Raw genomic sequence first — 23,398 nt, forward strand, 5'->3', positions numbered from 1 at the left:
GCAAAGACTGGTTGTTGCACTGGGAAGTTGTTAGGGATGATTAGGATTTTTACACACCTATGATTGGGAAGATAAATACTGGAGATGGAATGGCAGAGACCAGGTTAAAATGGATTCAGGCTGGCAGTAGAAGGTACTATACACAGTAGGCTCACTTCTGTGCTCTCCATGGACTAAGTCAGTTGTCAGTACTAGGTGGGTGGAGATACAGAGCTCTTTGGTGATGCAGTAAATTTTGTGTATACTATTCAAGACCAGATTTTTGTAACAAACTAAAAATATATTCTGAAATAATGCATGCTTGACATTACAGACTATGTGGCCTCATCGGTGAAATGAAGCAACATATCATAGATGGCTGCCAGGTCCTTGCTACTCAAGGAAACAGTGATAAGCAAAATATTGTGGTCAAGACATTGCATCAACAATTGGTTTGATAAAAATAGCTGATCAATGCCACTACTCCTTGGTATAAATACAGTGCTGGAAGATTACAAAATCAAAAGTTATTGGGATAAAACCACTTCCAAAAGTGAACAGTACCATGTACCTGACCAGATATTTTGGCTGTGGATAAGGGCTAGGTACAACATTACACATAAATTGGTGTAAGTGATTGCAATTCTGGTTCAAATCTGTAATACAACAGAAGTTCAGTGCACATGAACTGCTTTCAAAATGGCTGAAACAGGTTTAAGATAAACCTAGATGGATGTAGTATCAGACTTTACTGATTTAGTTTAAATCAGTCTACTGAATTGCTGTCCAAGATCCCCTTCAGATTCAAGTTAATTCATAGTCCCCCAGCATCCCAGGACGCTTTGCAAATCCCTTGTAAGCCCCCCTCACAGGGTTCGTGGGCTAGACCAAGCTGTCTGCTCTCAGCCACAGCAGGCATGTGGCTGCATTTCCAGAATCAAAAGTGAACGTTTGCTCACTTGCTTATTGGTTCAATCTACACAGTTTAGATTAACCTACAGATTGAATCAATTCAGCCTCGGGCTTTTTGACTGTCTGTACTTAGCAAAGAAAGTCAGGACAGTATACCTCATTGATGCTACCTTTCCTGCTAGGTGACAATATGCAATACCCCACTGGAGAAGAACAATCTGCATAGCACAATCTGCTCGGAGAACTGAAGGCAATCTGATGCCCTGGTCAAATGGGCTCAGGAGCTGGTCTGAGGTATACTTAGGTCTGAGCAAAGCTGGTCAAAATTTGTAGAGGTATTTATATATGTGCCTATGCCACTGAAATAAGACTTCAGACAAATACAAAAACCCTAGGAACAGAAGTTACACATAAATTGGTTTAAGTGATCAGAAATGGGTTTAAAACTTACAGAACAGAAGTTCAGTACACATAAACCAGTTTCAAAATGGCTGAAACTGGTTTAAGATAAACCTGGTTGAATGTAGTATCAGACTTAACTGATTTAGGTCGAACCAGTTTATGCAACTTCTGTCCCAGGCCCTTTCCTGGTTCAAGTTAAATCAGAGTCCCCCAGGATCACAGCATTTTGCAGCCCTGGAATGGGCTGGGCTGTGCTGTCTGCTCCAGAGAACAGGGCTAGCCCCGCCCCTCTGCTCCCTAGCTGGAACAGTGAGGGCTGGCTCAAAGGCCACACTGGATGGCTCACTGCCAGCCCCCCCAGCAATAGTGACACATAGGGGTGCACATGGGTGTATGTGCACGCCCTGAGAGAAGTGCTGTCAATGCTGCTGGTGGTGCCTGCGGGCAGTTGCTGCTTGCCACCCCATCCATCGCTGACACTACTGGTGGTGTCCGTTACCGGTCACCGATCAGCAGTTGCCAACCACCAAGACCACTGTGGCCACCTGCAAGAGCTCCCTGCTTGCCACTGCCATGCCCCTGCTGCTGCCACTGCCACTGCCACCTGCAGGCAGTCACCATGCCCCCCCAGCCTCTGGGGTACACATCATTCATGCCCCCCACCCCCTGCTGGAGTCTGGGGCCAGGAAGAATGGTTAAACTTCCCTTCCCTTGAGTACCAAACTGCCCTGTCCTGCTTACTTACCACTGGCTGCAACTGTGGACTACAAATCCCACAGGCACCTGGAAGCAGGAAGAGGAAGTGATGAGCAACCCTGCAGAGTCCTGCTGCTGTGAGTGTGGACTGCAAATCCCAGGAACCTTGGGGGCAGCAGGAAAAGGAAGTGAACATACAGCTCATGCTGTGCACCAGAGAGCCATGCTCTAGCATCCCTTGTTTTCTGGCTTGAGCCACTGCAGGCATGTGGCTGCATTTTCTGAATCAAAAGTGAATGTTTGTTCATTTACTTATTTGGTTCAAACTTTGCAGCTTAGACTAACCTGCAAAGACTGAATCAATTTAGCCTTGGGCTTTTTCACTGTCTGTACCTAGCCTTAGGGTTTAGGTCTCTAAATACCTTTGCAACTCTCTTCCTAAAAGACTTGCTAACATAACACAGGAAGACAATTGAGAAGTGCAGACATGAATCCTAATCTACTACCACAGAGCAGTGCCCTAACAGCTGGACAACCTTTCCTTGTCTAATTTAAAAGCAAGTGCTACATTATGCAAAAAATGGCTTACAGACTGCAGGGAACATAATGCATGGCCATCATAAATTTTCTGGTATGATATTGTCTGCAGTGAATTTGCCAAGAGGAGATGTATATGTAGTAATGACTGACACTGTAAACAAGGAGTAATGGAAAGATATCCCTCAGAAGAAAAAAGTGTCAATATTTTATAACTCTGTCTTTTTTCCTTTTAATCAACCCACATATATAAATTCAACAAATGTAGAACTGCCACAGAAGAATGACATGTTTTCATTTTTTGTAGTCCACTGAACTTTTTCTTAACTTTGATCTTGTATGCCAATTTCTTCTCTAATCTTAAGCTTCAAAAACTTCCAACAGGCACTAGAAACTATTTTCCCTAACTTGTTTTTCTTCTGTAGGACCAGATTCTAACAGTAACTGTACTTCCATCATTATTAAAGTAAACATGCTTTACTTTTTGTTTTCCCACAGATCCTTCTGCAAATCAGCGAAGACCATTTCAACTTTAAAACAAAAAAACCTCACCTACCTTGCATTTAATGCTTATGTTATTTCATCTGAAGTGCTACTATCATTCTCTCTTCTCAAATTATACTGGTCTCCTTCTTTCACAGTCATTCTATAATTTTTGCCTATGGTGGACTATACTCTGACAGCACATTTACTAACAGCGGCAAAAAGTATAATCTAAAAAGGCCATGTAAACCCACTAGTGAAGGTGTGGCAACTGCAGTTATAACTTATCAATGATTTAGCACAGGGGCGGGCAATTATTTTGGGCAGAGGGCTGCTTACTGAGTTTCAGCAAGCCATCAAGGGCTACATGACAGGTAGCCCAGGGCAGATCAATATTAATTTTCTAAATTTTTGGGGGCCCCACAAGCTGGATAGAATGGCCTGGTGGGCTACATCTGGCCCCCAGCCTGCATTTTGCCCACTCCTGATTTAGCAGCTAAGGTGTAAAACAGATTTTGTACTTCACCTTGCCCCAGCACAAAATAAAAAAAGACTGAGTATCTCTCCTTGTACGTAAGTAACCCATTCAAAGATTTCTTTCATTTAGGAACCCACTGAAAAAAACCCTAAAAAAAACAAAACCAAGTTTAGAAACAACCTCTTCAACTTAATTATAATTTGCTCTTCAAAAATTACTTCTCTTCCAATTATCAGGATAAAAAAAGCAAGATCTGGGCTATGGATTGAGTTTGGTTTCACTCCTCTTTTTCCTTATTAAACTATCAAATTTACTATGGCTAGACAACAAGCATTTCAAACAAGGATTTGACAAAATATTGCATCCTAGACAAGCTATTGCACTATTTGCCTTGCCATAGAGTTGACAAGTTATTACTATGATTCATGACCATTCAAGAGAAAGCATATAGAAGGGAAGGATGCAGCCACAGATTGGACAGTTGACTTTTTTTGTATGTATTACTGAAGAGAGCTGCCACTGAGCATACTCACTCTAGTGTACATCTGGCATGAACCTATGCAAATTAAGAAAGAAGTTAACTAAATGCTTCCCTCCCCACACCAAAAGAAAAATATCCAGGTTGTCTGGAAAACTCCAGCTGGATGCATAAGAGAAAGTATGCTCCACCCTTTACTGGCTTGCAGTAAATTATTTGTCCTCCCAGAGCAAGAGGGAAGAAATAATGACTTCATGACTGCTGAGCCTTAAGGCTAAAGCTAACTTAATTATTACTAAGGATTCATTCACCTTTGAGACCATTTTTTGAATTACAGAGAGCTGACAGCAGGATTACTGATCTTATACCACTCACCAAAATTTACCAGTCTGCATGTTAGCTATACATATGGTTGATAAGCAATACTAGACCTTCTTTGATCTCCAGAGCAATTCCTACAAAATTTAAGCTTCTCATTTTCTGGTTGTGAAGAATGGCTTCTGTATGTGACCTAAGGCGGTGATGGAATATATTTGCCTGAGTCTGCAGAAAGACTTCCTGTAACAATAGGTCTAAGAGAGGTTTGAACCACTCGCTGGCTTAGAAGTTGCCCTCCATTTCAAGCTGAACTCTGAAAATTTTAATATCAATAAATGACCATCTTTTAGGACTCAACACAGACTTTGCATCAGTAAGATGATTTTAAAACCATACTACTGCACTGTTGTACAGATATCATAAATACATTCTGGAAACAATATGTTTGACTTACTGAAGAGGGTGGCTGTGTAGATTTCCTTGAAAAAACTGAATTGTCATTTAGTTAAACATGGAAACTATCCAGATTAAGTATTTATGTTCTCCTCAGTGAAATAGTAAGTTAAAGGAGAACTAATTCTGTTCTCATTAATACCATTTACCTTTGCAAAGAAGGTAACACTGTTATCTTTATTAGGCAGATACAGAAAATGAGGCACAGAGACTTACTCAAGGTCACCTAGAATGTCAGTGACAAAGCTAAGAACAGAGCCCTGGCATCCTAAGTCCCATCCCAATGTAGCTATTTATCGGACCAACCTGTTTTATGACAGTCAAAGAAAGATCAAGGGAAGAACTGAACCCTAAAACAATTTCTTTCCTACTGACTTCTGAGTCTACAACAGTACGCAGTTAAATCCTTCAGCTTTTTGTCTGACTATAGATGATTCTTGTTACAGTGATGGGGAATATCAAATAACTCAATGGATTATTTTGTTAACTCTAAAAAGGAATGATTCAGATGTTTTTGGGTGGGAATGGAATATGACCCTTCTGACTTCCAGTCAAACTCCATTCTTCATGTTGGTTTCAGAGACTGTTAGGCTGGGACCCAGGTGGAAGAGATGCAATTTCCTTTCGCTCAGAGACTCTTGGCCTGTGAGGGCCACCCACCCTCCATGTTATTAAAATGGAGAAGAGCCCCAGCTAGGTCGATGGGACACAGTGAGGGCTCCAGCATGGAAAATGGAGCCCTAATAGCATAAACTAAATGCAAAACTGCTGCCTTGAGGCACCTATAGGTGTGAGGTACTTTAAAATGGTGGTTTTAAATTTGTTTCAAAGTGTAACAAGGAGGGTGTGAAGAGCAAGGAGTCTCAGAATATCCTACTGTGGGGTTTTTTTTAAAGTGCTCTCACTGTTTCCCAAAACACTGCACTTCCACTATTCTTCGGGGCTGACATAGGATCTTGTCATCTCCCTGTATGCTTTTGTGAAGCTTTGGCATTTTTTTCCCTCAGTCAGCTGCTGCTTCTAATATTCAGCGAGTGGTAGAAGTCTGCAATGTTGTCACTTAGCTCCAGCAAGCAGCATTCTACGTATAGGGTGGTCCAGGACTTATTCCTCAAAAAAGCAACAGCACCCTTTATAAATGGGATTCAATTCATTTTCTCCTGTTGAGTTTGTCCAAAACTTGCAATATCTGAATACACAGTTGTTCAACTGCACTTCACTTTAAAATGCCATCCAGTGGAGGAATGGCGTTTTAGGGCTCCATAACATGCACGCATTTAGCAAGCTTGCTGTGTCGTTGTAAGGGAAGCTGGTCTTAAAGATGACAAAGATGGAAAGGGAGGTGGAAATGCAGTAGACACATGGACAATGGGAAAAAAGGATCTGATGAATTCTGGGGCGGATGAGATCACTCACCACAGCCTCCTCTGCTGGCTCAGTAGGCTCAGCAGGGAGAGCTTCCTTTTCAGGAGGAACGGCAGCAGCAGGAGGAGCTGGGGCTTCGTCAGCCTTGGGTTCCACTGCCTTGGGTTCCACAGATGGAGCTTCTGCCGCCTCAACCTTATTTGGTTTTGATTTTTAAGTAGAAAATTGAAAAACCATTGAAGAGCATTTGATAACGGGGAAGGGGGAAGAGTGCACAAGTACATTTCTTATACTAGCAGTCCTCTTGCACTGACAGAAGCCATCTAACAGCCTTGATAGTGCAGATCTTTGTCTGGGAGAAGACAGCATTTGTTGAGCTTACTAACAATAATTAATGCTTTGCAGTCAAAGGGCATTTTCGCCTTCAAAGCGCCATACATGTATTCTAATGTTTGTCACAATGCCCCCCTGTGAGGAAAAGAGGTATTAGCATCCCAATGAGAAAAAAGGAGAAAAGAAACAAAAAAGGAATTAATTTAAGGTTATTTTGAATGTGTGCAGCACAGCCAGGAACTGAACTCTGAACTCCAGACCTGTACCTTAGCCATAATGCCATTCTTATTAAGATTTTTTAAATGATCTTTTACTCATTTGAATGATGTTCTGTCTAGTCTGAAAATAAATTAACTAAATGCTGCCCACGTAAGCCGAATGTCATCACACTATTTCTAGCATAAAACACAAAACCTCCTTTTGCATTCAATTCAAATTTAAGTACCACTTCCTTTGCACTTCACCCCAATACCTCACATTCTCCACAACACCTAGGTACTCAGGACAAAACATATTGCTTCATCTGTTATTTCTGTTCATCATCAGAAGCATGCTTAGTAAAGGTAGAGGTTAGGAGGCATGTAATCGTATCAAATATTTTCATAGATGTTAGGGTTGGAAGGGACCTCAACAGTTTGAGTCCAATCCCCTGCCTAGGCAGAAAAGAGCACTGGGGTCAGATGCAGATATTGTTTGTTCCAAACTGGAAAACATTTTCTCGGATATATTACTATAATTCAGACCCTTTTAAACTCTAACACACACATGCCATTAGTACAAGAAGGCACCAAGGAACACCAGTCCTTTGTAGTCTCAATTCTGCAACAAAATGGTCCCAAAAGACAGGAGAATTTTCAACACATACCCAACATTCCAGTTCTTTAAAGAGACTTTCCAAGCTATTGATGCATATTTATGTTTCACACGGAGCTAAAAACTTGTAGAGCAGGATTAAGCCCATACAGAGAAAAGTTAAAGGTACGTCATTCATACAGAATCACTGGCTCAACCAGACAAAATAACCTTAATGGGCTTTTCCCCCATAAACAAATTTCCTACACAACTCACTTATTTGGCTCAATCAAACCTCTGCAGTCACTTTTAACAACACTTGCTTGTTTCGAAGATCTCATAGTAAAACAGAAAACCTCTATACAGATCTCTATGAGAGAAAAAATATTTCCTTTTCTAGTATTTTTTTCAGAAGCAGCTAGAGGCCTTTACTCATTTTTCATTCTTTCATGTCTTAAACAGGCCACTCCTAGTGAAGTGAACAGAAGTTTGTCTACGTAAGAACCTCAGGATTTGAAATGCTCTAAAGAAGTCTTCATTATATAATACCATGCTGCAAAGCACAATTCTATGCATTGATTTAATGTTAGCTGTTCAGTAATAGACAAAGAAATAGGAACTGCAAAAAAGAAAAAGGCAGCTTTACCTAGGTAAGACCACAATAAGTATCCTGAGGATTAATTCTGTAAGTAATTTTAGAAACTAGACAACATGTTATAAATGCAGATTATATTGATTTACTTCAAGTTGCTTGAGGACAACTGAATTTATCAAGTAATCTTTAGTCAATTTGCCGTGTTTGAACTACAGCAAGCTCTTATCCATGGTATAACGTACGCATGGCGGAAGCATGCGTTTGATCACCATTCTGGACACGTACCTCCATTATGCACTGTACAAAAACAACACTAAATAATATTCTCAAACTCTGCCTCATATGTTCCTCTTTTCTATTATACTGGTGCTTTACTTCCGTATCAGCTTAACCTAAATTAAGACAGCAGTAGAGTATTGCTGGGAATAAATTGCCTGTCAAAGCATGATCTCTTGCAAAAACATCACTAAAATCTTTTCTGACTATAAAAATGAGTATGTCTGATAAAATACATGGAAAAGCATTTATCTAAAATCATATTTCTGGATGGATAACGCTATCATATTATGTTACCAGCATATAAAAATGCTGCCCTTGGGATAGCACCTGCTTGGTTAGCATTGCACAGAGATGGTTGCTAATATCACTTCTTGACTGTATTGATTACAACAGATATAAGAGACCACTGTTGTTATATTTTGAAAGTGAAAAAAAACCCAACCCACTAAATGTGAAATATCTCTAAAGATTTGTAGATTCTTGGTTGGGCATCAGCTCTGGATCATAATTTATTCTTTCTCTGTAGGAGAGTTTGAATGAGGAAAAGTTCATAGCTACAATCAATTGCATAGGTCAGTTTTGTTGCTAAAGGATACATGGTTTAAATGATGGAAGTCCAGGGGAACAGATGTGTTTGCAAAAACATAATTATATAATTTGTGATGTAACATTTTTAAACAAATTATGAAATAATTTCCAAAACTTACCAAGGAATCTATCACATTCTCATTTGGCTGCATTGCAAATAGAGATGTATCCTAGATGCGCAGGTAGAGAAAGGAAAAATATTATAAGAGGTAAGTTTGAAACATGCAGGCCTGACTTGGCATGAGAGGACCTGTTACTTTACCTAACTAAGCGAGGAAGAATTAGATTAAAAAATGGATCATTTAAATAGGTTATCAAACACGTTCTGTTTTTTCAGAAATCACAGAATGGAAGAAAAGAAAAATATCTTTTTAAACTTTATATTAAGGTAGGTATAGAAAGATGAGATTATTTTCACTAATAAAATTTGCATTTAACTTACAATCACCCTTCATCAGACAAACCAGCTAACAGTCTGCGCTGTGCTTTTCAGTGGTAAGGCATGCAATTAGTAGTCAAAGGCAAAGGGGACTAGACTAGGGTGTCTATAATTTACCTTTGTACCCTTTTGCTTCAGAGCTGCTATAACGTACCCTCCAGCATAATTTAAACTACGTTATAGCAGCCTGTCCCCAGCTCCATAAGGGGAGCAACACTGATCACAATCATCTTGGATCTATGGGATAGCCCTCGACAATGGGGGCAGAAATTGAGAAAACAAGAGGGTGAGAATACATCTGATCTTTCATACTGAAAAGTACACAAAAAGTTGCAAATGTAAAGATGTAAAGATGTCTCCTTGATGTTAACTGTCCTGATAAAAAACGGTAGATGCAAAATCACAACTGTAATTAGAAGATACAAAAGTGAAAAATAGATCATCTGGATTGCTACATGCAGCCAGGCCACTCACAAAATATTAAGGCCTAAAATCTTATCCTACTGAAGTATGTGAAATTGCCACTTTTGATTTCCATGGTGAAAATATTTGACCCTAATGGAAACAAAAGGTGAGCTCCTCAGTCCTCCCCTTTACAGTAGGTAAAAGGGCTGGATCAATAGAAAGCAGTGGTGAGAACATCAGATCCAGATCTGATACAGGCAGGCTGAAGATTGCCCAATGGGAGATGATGTGCTGGGGATGGGGTAAATCCAGGAAGAGCAGAACCACACTGTGCAGAGCTGGAAAGATCATGAGCAGCATCCTGCCACCTGTGATGGCTGCTGTAACTTAGACACAACCCACTGTTGTCTCAGTTGCACTGGGAAAGGTCTGGTGCATCAGACTGTACATAAAGATGGCACAACACCTTGATATGCTGCACTGCTGAGGGACCTAGCACAAAATATCATCATTCAGGGATTCTGGTTTTCTGTGTTTAAAAATCACAAATTCTCTGATAAAAATAGCAAATTCTCTGATTTAAAAACCCTGCACCCGCAATTAAAATGAAATGCTACTACAGGCATACCTCGTTTTATTGCGCTTCGCTTTATTGCGCTTCGCAGATATTGCGTTTTTTACAAATTGTAGGTTTGTGGCAACCCTGTGTCGAGCAAGTCTATCGGCGCCATTTTTCCATCGGTTAGCATTTTTTAGCAATAAAGTATTTTTTAATTAAGGTATGTACATTGTTTTTTCAGACATAATGCTATTGCACACTTAATAGACTACAGTATAGTGTAAACATAACTTTTATATGCACTGGGAAACCAAAAAATTCGTGTGACTTGCTTTATTGCGATACTCGCTTTATTGCGGTGGTCTGGAACCGAACCCGCAATATACAGGTATGCCTGTATATATATATACGTGTGTATACACACACACACACACACACACACACACACACACGTATATATACACACGTGTGTGTGTGTGATATGTATGTATGTATAGGTATCAGTTGAACACAATGTTTTATGGATATATTTACAATTTTAAAGGAATTTGGAAGACTACCAGTGCCTCACTCACTATAATGAAATAGATTCTAAGTATCTATAGATGTTGCTATTTGATTTTAGGTTTTTTATCATGGAAAATCATAACTCCCTCTGCCCCCTTCACTCACCACAACGCAGGTCCAGGCCCCTCACTCACAAGCCACAGCCCCCTCCACCCCTGCTAGTGTCCCTCACTACCCACCCACAGCCTCCCAGCCCTGTGGGTGCCCCTCATTTCCCACCACCCACTGCCCCCCACAGCCCTACCAGAGGGGGCCCCCAGGTGTCAGGACTACAGAGCCAGGGACCCTGCACTGCCACCCCCGCGGCTGTAGAGAGGGGGTGCTTTGCCAGGGCAATGCAGGACTTGCAGAGGCAAGGAGCTTACCTGCCCGGCACCCCTTTGCCCTGCTGCACCAGGTCCCCCGCACTGAGCTGTGGATGTCCTGTGGGGAGGGCAGCAGGGCAGGGAGCCCACGTCTGCAGTGGGCATCCCATCCCCACCCCATGAACAGATCTGGGGGGCACATGCCCCCCTACTTCCCTCTGCAGGAACGTGAACAGCATTGGGGAGCCAGTTCCCCACACACCCCCAGACAAGCTTGCATCTCCGTCCCACTTTCAATTTCAGCCCTGGTCCCCAAGAACCACCCAGACTGTGCAACAGCCCCAGCCCCCAGCCCTGCCCAACTTCCTCCCTCCCTCCCTTTGGGGGTGTCAATTCCCCCCTCCCCTCCTGCTGCCAGACTTACCTGCAGGAGCTGCTCTCCAGGCTGCCTGGCAGCCATGTGCACGTGCACATGCGCACATGCACATGGCGCCCCCTGCCTGATCGCACTCCTCCTGCTTTCCCCAGTCCCTTACAGGCTGGAAACACTGCCAACCTGCAGACAGCTCTTTGCAAAAGTGGAAAATCCACGTTTCTCCATTAAAATGAAAAATCTGCAGGTTTTTTTTCATTTTTCTGTGGGAAACAGAAAACCCAGATCCTTGATCATTAGTATAATTCTGTAATTTACAAACATTGTAGAAAGTAACCTCTGGTTTCAAAATATATATATATTTAAAACCATGAAGATAAAGATATGCAAGTCGGTATAAAAGATCATGAAATTATATGAAATCCAGAGGCACAGCTGGGCAATTCGGTACCCTGAGTAGCAGTGGAACACAAGGCAGCAGCAGTGGCAAGGTTAATAACACTGATGGCGGCACTGGGGTGGCAGGAGTGGCAGCTGCTTTTTTGGACACACGCCCTCAAGTCAGTACCAAGGGCTGTTGCCCTGCTCGCTCCCCTTAGCTAGGCTACTTGTGAAACTCATGCCTGTCAATGTTTGTGGGATATGAGTAAACTCTAATCCAAAAAAATCAACTTAAAACCTAAATCATAGTAACTTGGGTGAAATTTTAGCCTGCTTGAAGTGATGGGAAATTTGCCATTCACTTTAATGTGTCCAAAATGCAACTGAAATATTGGCAATATATCAATGAAGTAGGTGGTGGCAGAAAAGGTAATAGTAATTAGTGGTTTGGTATTGTCCTTCCTGGCATTCTGCAGTTCATACTGCTAATTCTAGTCCACTCTAAACAACATAGAAAAGTCTGTTGACTGTAAGTATTCCTTACCTGTGTGAATCCATTAAATGCACTGCTGGATGCCTAAGTAGAAAAAAAAAAGATCAGAAAAAAATTGTCATAATTACTTATAAAACTCAGACCATTAAGCTAAATTATTCTTATTAGCAAATTAAGAATGTGCTGAACTTAAAAAAAAATGAAGGACAAGACAGCAAGAATGCTGATCAAAATTGTAATGCGATTGTGTAACATTTTAATAGGCTTAAAAAAAGGTAGACTGCTACTGAGATGTTGAAAAGAATGTAAGTGCATTTTTTGGAAATATCTTTTGAAATAATGAGATTGGGGGGAAATTTATGTTTTATGAACATCATTCAACAGTCAACCTTTTTTTATCAGCCTACTATACTTATGTTGTTGGAGCGCACCACAATTCAAATAGTTGAATGACAAATCTTCAACAAGATTAGCAAGGGTCTAGAGGAGTGGGGGGGAAACATGTAAATGGGTTCTTTATAAGAAACAAGGTTATGTATGACCTAAGGAAGTCTGTCTAGACTATGCTACACACTGGGGTAGGTACCTCTTCTTTATCAGCCTCAATTTCCTGGTACAACAATCCATATCTCCGGTTAGCAATTTCATCTTCAGATAAATCTGAGTTGTTGGTCTCATTGTCTTTGGGACTAGTTGAACTCTCGGTGCTAGCATTTCTGGAATTTCCCATTTGAAACAGAACCAAGGGTCTAGCTATCTCCTTGCTTGGTCCAAGGTTGCTAATGCTTGCCTGCTCCCCAGATGAGCCTTGTTTTAAAGGTGACTTCTGATTTTTACTGCTTGTGGTTACACTTACATCTCCCCAGCTTTTATCTATGCCCCCCAAGTCTTGGGTAGACCATTCATCATTAAAGCCTGGCCAATTGTTTTCCATGTTACCTTCCTCTGAGTCTTGCGGCTTATGGAAAAAAGGCCAATTATCCAATCCATTTGTTTGGCCATCGGGCAGACTAGAAAACCCCCAGGAATCATTATTAACTGTTGGATCCCAGTTTGCTAGCCAGGGATCAGTTTCTGAGGCTCCAGGCATACTACTGTTACTATGATGATCTTCAGTGACTGCAGTTGCTGCCCTCTCTATCAATTTATCTTCCATATTATCTAAACAAGAATTATTGCAGTTTGCATTAGTTGTGTCAGCTGACTCAGGCCGCAATGCCAATTCTTTCTCAAAGGGTATGAAGTCAACTTGACATTCATTGGCTGCACTACCATTTTGGAAGACGCTGATGCTATTGTCTTCAATTCCTTTACCAGGGTCTTCTGTACTGAGTAATTCAGTGTCACCCACAATGTTTCCAACATATGAAGTGTCCTTTTCTGGGTGATCAGTTATGTCTAGGTCAACATGCTCCATAATATTTATGTACTCCAAGGCTGTATTCCCTCCAGTGACACTGCCAGGATGTTCTAAGTCAGCCACACACACTGTTTCATGGTCCTGGTTCCAGATATCAGGTTCAATGGCAGCATGTTCTACAGTTTTACAAGTGCTTGCTACTATTTGGGCCTCATCTTCCAGGCCTGTGCCCAGTACACACCCAAAACCTTCTCTGTCTATCTCCTGAATTACATTTACCCCTTCAAATTCTACTTGCCCATGGTTTTCTAGGTCTGTTTCCTTAAGGTAATTGTTAAAAATTGCCTCAGTTTGCCCATTATTATATTCTGATTCCCACACAGTTTCTGACTCCTGCCCAGTTTCTATCTTAGTAATTTCTAGGGTTTCATGGTTTAGTTTTCCTAAGCCCTTAAGACGTTCTATGTCACTGCTTTCTTTAGTTTCATAATCTCTCTCTTCAAACTCATCTGTATGCTCTATCTCCTGGAAGTTAACAGCTTTGGTCTCTACCTTTTCATTTGGCTCCACACCTGCCCACATAGACTCTTCTTCTTCTTCCTGCTTCTGGTCCTCTGTCTCTTGCACATCACAATTACATTCATCCAACAAGCTATCAGTTCCCACATCAGGCATTTCAGAATTGTTTTTGCTCTCTAAAGGTTGATCAATTTCCAAATCTTTCGATGTAACATTTCTAGCATCCAACTGTGCCTCCAATGAAGTCCTCTCATTTTCTTCTGTGGAGGCTGACCCTGCTTCATCATTCTCCTGCTCACTTACAGCAGGCCAAACAGTAGTAGATAGTGTGTCAATGGGTTCTCTTGAAGGCTGTTCCTCCTCTGGGAAAGAGAAAGAACCACCTGAAGTGATTTCCTGGCTGACACTGGGTGTGCTAACATCTAGGCCCCAGTTGAGTGAACCTAGATCAGTTTGGTTAATATCTTCTGTTGACCCACTGTTTGGGCTTTCCTCCATGACCAGGTTACACAGGGAAAGACTTTTTGAAGAATCAGGCTTTAAGCAGACAAAAAAAGCAAAGAAAAAAAAACAAGATGAAAAAGATAAAGGTGGACTTGATGAGAAAACACAAAATTAATTTTTCTTATGGTAATTTTACTATAAAGATAAAGAATGAAAATGATTGAAACAATTTAAGGAAAAGCTGCTGTTTGTAACATTTGCAGATAATAGCTAGCAGTCTAAAAGAGCAGTACTAATAGATGAATTTAAAAATTATATTCAACTATAATTTCAAACCATGCATCTATAATTTCAAACCATGCATCTACAATGATTGAGATTTTTAGTAGGCCTGCTTACCGGTTGCACGAGTTCACTGCTTGTCTGTATGGAAGAAAACCACATAAATAAATAGAGGAAAAAAACCCTGTAATACCAAGAGTTAAACTCTGTTGTTTATCTAAACCAATGGATTCTTATCAGTGGCACACAGACCCCTAGTTTTTATGCAATGGTGGGAAAGTGATCACATGACACTGGCTCTCCTCCATGCTTCCAGATGCAAATTCATATTGAAAAAAATATAAATTGCCTGTGGCAATGTGCAGGGACTTTACTGTTAAAAGGTTTGATTTTCTGTTTGCCTGCATCTTCTATCAGCCTTTGCATCAGCACAAAGTGAGTGCAAGAAGCTGCCATTTTAAAGTGCCAGCTATTTGTGTACTCATGTTGAACCAATATCATCACTACATAGGTCCAGAGCAAAAGCAAATCTGGCCCAATTTCTCTATTAAGCAAAGTCCCGAAGTATAAAGAACCTTAAGAAACCCTTGATCTAAACTATCTAACCAGGAAACTTGGCATTGTTTTTATAGTAGTGGAAAGAAGCATTAACACTTAGAATATAGAAAAACTTTGACCAAGTAAAGCGTAACAAAAAGGCACATCTATAAAAATCTATTAGTTTAGTTGTATCGGCTCAAGACATCAACGTTTATTTTTTCTTCTGGGCTCTGTTTAATTCTTCTTAAGAAGAAAAGACTAGTGTAAACACATTGCATTTGCTATGCATTCATACAACACAGCTGCAAAATTTGAAATACTGATGCCTGCAAAAGGTCATAGAATAGTTTTAGGCTCCACAGGAAGTCATCCCAGCCATCACTTCAACAAAATGTGGGAAGATATCTCATGAAAATGATCTGTTTTCTTCCTGTGGATCACTATATCTGAATTAGCATCAGGAGGCAAGAGGAAGGGCAATGACATTTTCTACAGCTGTGACTGTTTTCTAAATTATTCAAGTTTATGGCCCACCCACTTATAACACCTACAATAAATTCTGTCTTTGGATTTTAAAAAAACGGAGATCTACTGGAAGAATGGTCTAAAGAAATATGGCCTCAGGCAATTGAAAACAGGTGCCCAATGCCTCCATCACCAACCTCCAACAACAATTAAATTCATGAAAATAAAAGCAGCAAATACTCAGCTGTATCACCTCGAATGAGTGAACCAGTTTTAAAATATTCACCACCCTTATCACTGCCCTGTCTTTCTCATTGTTACAAATACCTATTCTTTTTTAGTATGACCATGTCTATTCAGTGGCTGAATCCTTTTTTCTTTTGTGTAAAACAGATTGAAATGTTGCCTAATGCAAAAATTATTACAATCCACTGGTATGTTACAGAATCAGAGGCACAGAAGCACTCCAATGCTCACTGGTAAATATTAGCCTTACCGTCCACAGGTCCCAGGGCAATGTCTGAGAAAAAAGGAAAAGAGAAAAATATATCCTTAAAAAAGACTGCTCATATACCATGTGTTTAACATGTGCTGTGACTGTATGCAGTGCTCCTCAGAACCAGCCTCTGCATATTTTTTTGAAGAAAGAGAACAGTAAGCACGATGCTGTGATGCTTTTTAGCCCAAAATAATTGCTGTTTTCCAGAGAGCTCCAGCCCCTATGTATCCATCTGGCCAGTACACAAAATTACTGCTGGAGAAATAGAAGCCAGATGTTTGGGTTGGTGTCTATCTACAGGCATCAATAGGCACAACAGTTTTGCAAGGGACAGATGCTCGTATAAGTTGGAGATCTGGCCAGTGTAAAGCATCCTACGCAGCCTCTGAGATCAACAAAAGGATAGTATCACAGTTGTGGTGTGAGGAATGGAAACAGTATCTTTTTACAGAGGCAGAAAAAAGGCATAAGGATTGTGACCCGGTGAGTGCCAGAGACAGAATTCAGGAGCCTTGGGGCCCCTCTACACATGCAGGTAAAGGAGCCATGGGATCTAATGTGCAATGCACACAATAGTGCTTTCTGCCATGCCACATGTGCGTGGCAGAAGGCATGATTGTGCAATCGCACATTAGATCACACTGTGCCTTATTGTCAGTGCAGGGAGAGCCCAATCCCACCTTTGTGGGGTGCCACAATCCCCCAGCCTTGCAGGAGGGCATGAAACCCCCAGAACCTGGAGATGCAGCTGCTGCAGTCTCCCAGACTTGGGGGTGCATGAAACTCTTGGGACTTGGAGACTGTAGCTGCCCTGATCTCCCAGCTTTGGAGGCGGGGAGGGGTGATCATGGCAGCTGCAACCCCCCAGCCCTGGAGGTTTCATACATCCCTGATTCCGGGAGATTGTGGCAGCTGTTGGGGCTGACAGTCCCCTTGGTTGCAGGACTCCAAGCCTCAGCTAGGAAAGATACACCCCTGTGACTGGGAGCCTGGTCAGAGACAGGGCTCCCAGCCACAGGGGAGATGCTGCTACACATGTAAATTAAAGTTTGACAGCAACCAGCTATAATGTTAATACCCATTTCCAAGGTCTAACTTAAAGCTGGTGGAACTTTCCGTGGCACCACAGGTACTTTGCACATGTAGCTGGTCTCAAGATAAATGTGCATTAACCAGTTAATTGTGTGATACCTGTAATGTTTAGAAGGGGCCTTGCTCTCAGTCTCTCATTTTGCAGACTAGACCTTTAATGCAATGAAATTGTCTGACTCCTTGTGGCTAGAGACCACTAAAATTAATAGGTGTCTTTACATGCGCTGTGGGGTGAAGGGGCTGCTTCAGAGTGACTCTGAAAGCTGCTCTAATTTAAGCGCCTGTAGCATCTTGTGCATTCAGCACCCTGCACTTCAAAATGGTGGCAGGGGTGCTTTAACTAAAGCTTGTTCAACAAGCTTTAGTTAAATGACCCTGCCACCATTTTGAAGTGCAGGGACACTGAATACACGAGCCATCAAGGCTGCTGGAGCATGCTAATTAGCATACTCCAGCAGACTTGATTAATCAGACCAGGTGTCGAGCACATTTATAGTTGCCCAATGGTTTCTCAGCAGAGGAGACAGCTGACTCCCACAGCTGAAAGAATTTGTCATGATGACTTTAGCAAAAGCTGATGCAGGGTGGCTGGCTTTGCCTCCCATGACCATCGAGGCACCTGCAACTATGATTTCCCAGCCCTTTGAGAAGCTCTGGTGGAACTTAAGGAAAACCTGTATACTTAGGAGCAAGCGGTAACGAACTTCAAATCCAAACAATTGGCTTATCTCGAATTAGTCTGAAAACTTTCAACTCAAGAAACAGAAGAAGAGATGGGTGGAGCGATAAGTGGAGGAATGAAACACAGCAAGCTACCTCTAGTCCTGACATTAATGGTCTTGTATATCATAAAGGCTCACTGGGATGCTTTTCAACAAATAAGATACATTTTGCCAAGAGCAGAAATCATATTCCAGAGAGCTTAGAATGTTTTTAAAATCAAAAGCAGCTTCTAAAACAACAATCAAATATCTGCCTAACTTCACAGTTGGAGAGTATTTCATTTGGGTTCCTGTTTTGCTAAATGGTGGCCCCCAGAATTTCAGGAAAGCCTTATAAACCTGCTGTCTATAATCAAACATGTCAAGTTTTTATGGCCACAAAGCCATTTGCATAGCCATAATGACTACTTCAAAACCTAAACTGAGAGCATTAAAAATAATATCTTATTCTCAATTGCTGTGCTTTTGTGGGAGGGAAACACCATAACAATGTACAGTGTACATACCCCAATTCAAGTTGACCTGTATGCATTCTAATAGTCTATTATCTAAATATTTATATTTTCTTGAAAATAAATAAACTCATAATTTACTTATACCAGACAATCCCATGAACTTCACTGATGTTACTTACACAAAAGTAATTATATAAATTAGAACAGCAGGACCGAGCCCAATGTTGGCATCTGACATTAGCAGCATAGAGGCTATTCACATTCCCATTTGCAAACCTATTCTGGATTTTTTTTTCTAATTTCACACACTGGTACTGAAGAAGCTTCTTTGCAGCACGTTGTTCACCACAACCTAATAATCTCTCCTGTCCTTGAAGTCAGCATGACTGTGGCATGTCAGTAGAAATCTTTTCTTCAGTTCTGCTATTGAAATAGGTAAATAAATTTGCTCAGTGCTGGTCCTTCACAGGCTTATGCAAGTGCCTCTGTAATCCTGAACTGCATTAACTTGCCTGTCAAAATGAAACATATGAACAGCCAAAACAATTTAAATTGGCATCAACCTGATGTCATTCTTACATGGATGGCACCTGAGAATTTTAACAGTGGAGATGTCAAAGTCAGGTGCTCATTGGAGGCCAGGAGATTTTGTAGCTGGGAGGCAGGAGAGGACTATGTATTATGGGAAACAGGAGAGGAACAGGGCTCAGCCAAAGAAAGTCAGAATGTTTCTGTGGTATGCCTTGGCAGCTGGATGCGATTGAGATTGGACACTAGTAGGGTTTATAATTATGAGGGAAATTGAGGAAGGAAAGGAGGAGGGACAAAGGCAGGGTTATGAACTGTCTGCAATGTTATGGTCAGTCTATAAAAAAATAAAGCGGGGGAGGCTAAAACCAATTGTCTGTAAATCTGCCTGCAAAAACTAAGGACCAGTGATCTTGATTGAAGATCCATGGTCAGAATGAAGATGGATGCAATGGACGGAGCAGAGCAGCACTACGTTGCATCTGAGTGGGGGTGTAGTACCCAGCAGGAAACTTTTCACCGGGTGTTTGTGGCACAACAGGCACTTCTGTAACACTGCCCCACCCCACCCCCAACCTGTGTGCTGCTGTTGCAGCCTGTTTGCCATTGCCTACCTGCAATGGCTGCTCATCTCAAAGGCAGGCAACCTCTATGCAGCTCTGGGCAGTCTGAGGCATGGGATATGGGGTGGGACAGCTGGGACAGAGTTGTGGAGCCAGGAGGAGGGGAGGCAGTGAACAGGGGACTATGCCAGAATGAGGATGGGAGAAGTACCATGCAGGATGCAGTTGGGGGTGACAGGGTGTGGGGTGAGTTGTGGAGCCCTGGAGTAGGGGCAGCACCCTCTGACTTCTGGCCTGTATCAGTGCAGGCATCTGCTTGCTTTTCCCAGTTGAAAACTGAATGTGAGTTCACTTAATTATCAGTTCAATCTATGCAGCTTAGAAAAACCTGCTAAGATTGGATTGATTCTACCTCGGACTTTTTGACTGCCTGTACTTATCCCAAGTCAGGAAGTTGTATCTGATATTTAGAAGCAGCCCTATACAGTCGAATAGATCTATCTTCAGTACACCATTTCAGTAAAGTTCACCATGGGGGAAAATGGTTTTGTGCCTTGAAACCAGGAGACTGGAGTAAAATTAAACACACATATAGAAAATGTGCCAACAACAAACTATCCTTAACTCCACTTGAAATAGCACAAGGCTCTTCAAATACTGAGATCACATACTTCATATTGAATAAATCTCCACAGCAAATGACTCAGTCACATCCAGTCCAACTAACGGACTGTAATCTGCAGAGCTATCCTCCTTTCCTTCTAAAGCCAGGGATAGGCACAGAGCTCTGATTTATCCTTGCAAAAGATAATACCTCACCATCATGACTATTTGGAGTGGGATAGGGAAGGGGAGAAGAGTTTAGTGAATGCTTCTTCTATATCCATATGGAAAAATATAGCCAATATACATTTTTGTTAATAAACAGTTCACTCTACTCCATGGTATCTCGAAAAATATTTCTTTCCACTGAAAAAAATGAAGTACTAAGATCTATACATTGTGCTGTCAGCACACAACTGCTCTTCCCGAAGTTTAACATTTTCAGTTTAATTCTACCACTACTTTAATCAGGATTATTAAAAGAGGACATGAAAGGATTAGTTAGAGGAGTCAAAGATGGTATTTTCTGTTAACATAAATGCATAAATCTGAAACAAAGCGATCTATTGGATTTTTGTTGTTTTTGTTTTAACAGGGAAGGGATGAGAGACAAGCAGGACAAATTTCCACTACAATTCAAGCCTCCTTGTAAAATGAAAATTGGAAAACTAACTTGAGGCTTGGTGGGCTGATACTGTGATTTTTTTTTCTGCCCACAGATATATCACAACAAATCTCATCATATAAAGGGATGCACAATGCATAACAAGTCATCTGGAAACCTGCATTGTTTTAGCTACAAGACTTCTTGTCTTCTCCCTCCTCCCCTACCACTGGGCTCCTGAATAGCTGTTTTGGACCTGACATTCCTACTGGCAGGTTGTGTCGACACAGTTGCCTAATCATCTCTGCAGTACATATCTCAATGTCTATATGGTTACTAGGCTGGAGTAAACTAATTAGGGCTATTAGGCTGGAGTAAACTAATTAACTCCACCGTGGGTTATTATTACCTGTAAATACAAGTACTATTCTGAAGCTGAATTTTTCTACTCTGCAGCAATGCACACATAGATGCTGACACAGCTGGCTGGGGCCCAAGGGTGCTTCCATGCAGGGGGGCTGCCTGCTGGCTAGCTCCACACTTGAGCACACTCATGCCCCAGCTAGCCCTTCCACCACATGCTGAGCTGGGTCAAGGCAGCCCTGGGGTGGCAGGCTGACCCTCAGGGCCCTGTGACAGCCCAGGCTGCTCAGATCTAGTTCAACGTGCTATGGTCTCGGGTGCACATGTAAACACGGCCCCCAGGAGCAATAAACTCCAGCACAATATGCACTAGAGTTTATTGCTTTGCCTTAATATGCACGTGTAGATGCACCCACAATGCAGTATTGTCAGCCACATTCATACTGACAGGGTCCTTGCTAGCAGTGTGTCAACATGGCTTCCTTGCCATCTATACTGTAGACAGGTCTAGTCAGTGTTGGCTGGGGAAACAGTCTTTGGAATTGTGTTTCTAAGGATTCTGCGCTTCAAAATGAAGCAAGCCAAGAGAAAACTAGACTTTCTTACTATTCATATTTTTTGTCATATGCCGACAAAGTTAACCTTCAGTCAACTTGGTGAAGATCATTGCATATTACAGAAAAAAATATTTCCTATAAGATCCTGCAGTAAATCATATACCATTTCTTTTATTCTTGTAGTGGCCAGAACTAGAATAGATTTATCTTAGGTAATTCAATCAGGTCGTATACTGTACCTAGAAAAGAAACTCCATCATAGCAAAAAGATGGCAGATGGATTCCAGGGTGGGGAGAGCACAACAAAGTGTCCCCCATGTTCTTTTCTAAGAACTGAATACTTTATTAGAAAGGAATGACAGTTGTATCAAAATGTTGCTCAGAGTTTAAAAAAATGGTATAATATGGCAGGGTTCAAGCCTTCAGCAACAGATGGCTGGTCTCCTTGGCTACTGTCTCATATTAGTAGAACACTTTTTCTCTTCTCCCCATCATCTGGGATCACAGGCATTACTGAATTGGGAATATATGCACCTAATGGGACCTATGCAGAAAGACCTACCATATTATCTGCCTAACATCTCCCCCACTGTGTGCCACCCCCGCCACACACTGCTTGCTCCCCTGCCACTGCAGCAGCGAAGGGTGGGGGAGCAAATTGAAGATGATCCTTCATAAATTTTCTGTGTATAGAATCTTATGGGGTTGAGGAAGGTCGTCATAAATTCAAGGTTGTCTTGGATTTGGGTAAATATGGCAGTTTTCCAGAAATTGCAAAGCCATCACTTATGGTTGATTAGACAATTCTTGATGCAGCACAGAGTAGTCATGCTTAGCAGATCTCAAGCAAAGAAATACCTGAGACATGGGGGAATGTGTTGGTACTGCCGATATCACTTCTGGCTTGAAAGGATCGAAATCCAGATCTAGCAAAGATTCCTCTTTCTTGGCTTCAGGAACTTCATTCTGTTACAGGAGAAACACACACTTAGAACTTACAGACACCATGTTATGCAAACAAAACATGACTGTTTCTTATCTACTTGCAAGTGTGGGGAGAAAAAGATCTTTACATATTGCAGAGCTATAACAGAAGAGGTAGAAAATCTGAAAATTGTCCAAAGGTTTAGCATTAACAATTCTCTGTGCATACAGCAGCAAACATTTTTTTTAAAATGCTGAGACACCATCTTCTGACTATTAGGTTTAACTGAGATGTCTCGAATTAGGCACTCAGACAATGAGACAGCCTAAAGAAAAGCCACAAAGTGAGATTTATTGGGCATCCAGCTTCCTTGGGCTGACAAACTCAACTTTAACATTTTTCATGAACTGTTGAGTATTAACTGAAAAGAGCTAGTGATATGTATGAATCAAATTTCACTTCTGATAGTAAATACATATTCACATCTAATTTCACATTGTTTTCCAAACTCAAATAAATACCTGTCATTTCTTATGATAGCTCTACCTTACTAATGAACTAGCAAATAGTGCCTGACCCAAAAAATGCAAAATCAATATATACATCTCCACTGATTCACTTGGATTTATATCAGTCCCTCTGCGAACAAATATATATATATATATAT

General features: G+C 41.3%; 1 protein-coding gene across 1 annotated transcript in view; it reads right to left on the reverse strand.

Annotated features, from left to right (window-relative positions):
- Positions 1-23,398, reverse strand: part of AMPH (amphiphysin) — a 198,525-nt gene that overhangs the window by 26,842 nt on the left and 148,285 nt on the right. The window contains exons 13-18 of the mRNA XM_019538946.1: positions 16,317-16,340; positions 14,933-14,956; positions 14,123-14,626; positions 12,262-12,294; positions 8,808-8,858; positions 6,153-6,296 (exon numbers count right to left, since the gene is read on the reverse strand). Coding sequence (XP_019394491.1) covers positions 6,153-6,296; positions 8,808-8,858; positions 12,262-12,294; positions 14,123-14,626; positions 14,933-14,956; positions 16,317-16,340 — 780 coding nt within the window. The remainder of the gene's footprint in view (positions 1-6,152; positions 6,297-8,807; positions 8,859-12,261; positions 12,295-14,122; positions 14,627-14,932; positions 14,957-16,316; positions 16,341-23,398) is intronic.

The sequence above is a fragment of the Crocodylus porosus genome, unplaced genomic scaffold (genome assembly GCF_001723895.1).
Source record: "Crocodylus porosus isolate Cpor-Errol unplaced genomic scaffold, CroPor_comp1, whole genome shotgun sequence".
NCBI classification, from domain to species: domain Eukaryota; kingdom Metazoa; phylum Chordata; order Crocodylia; family Crocodylidae; genus Crocodylus; species Crocodylus porosus.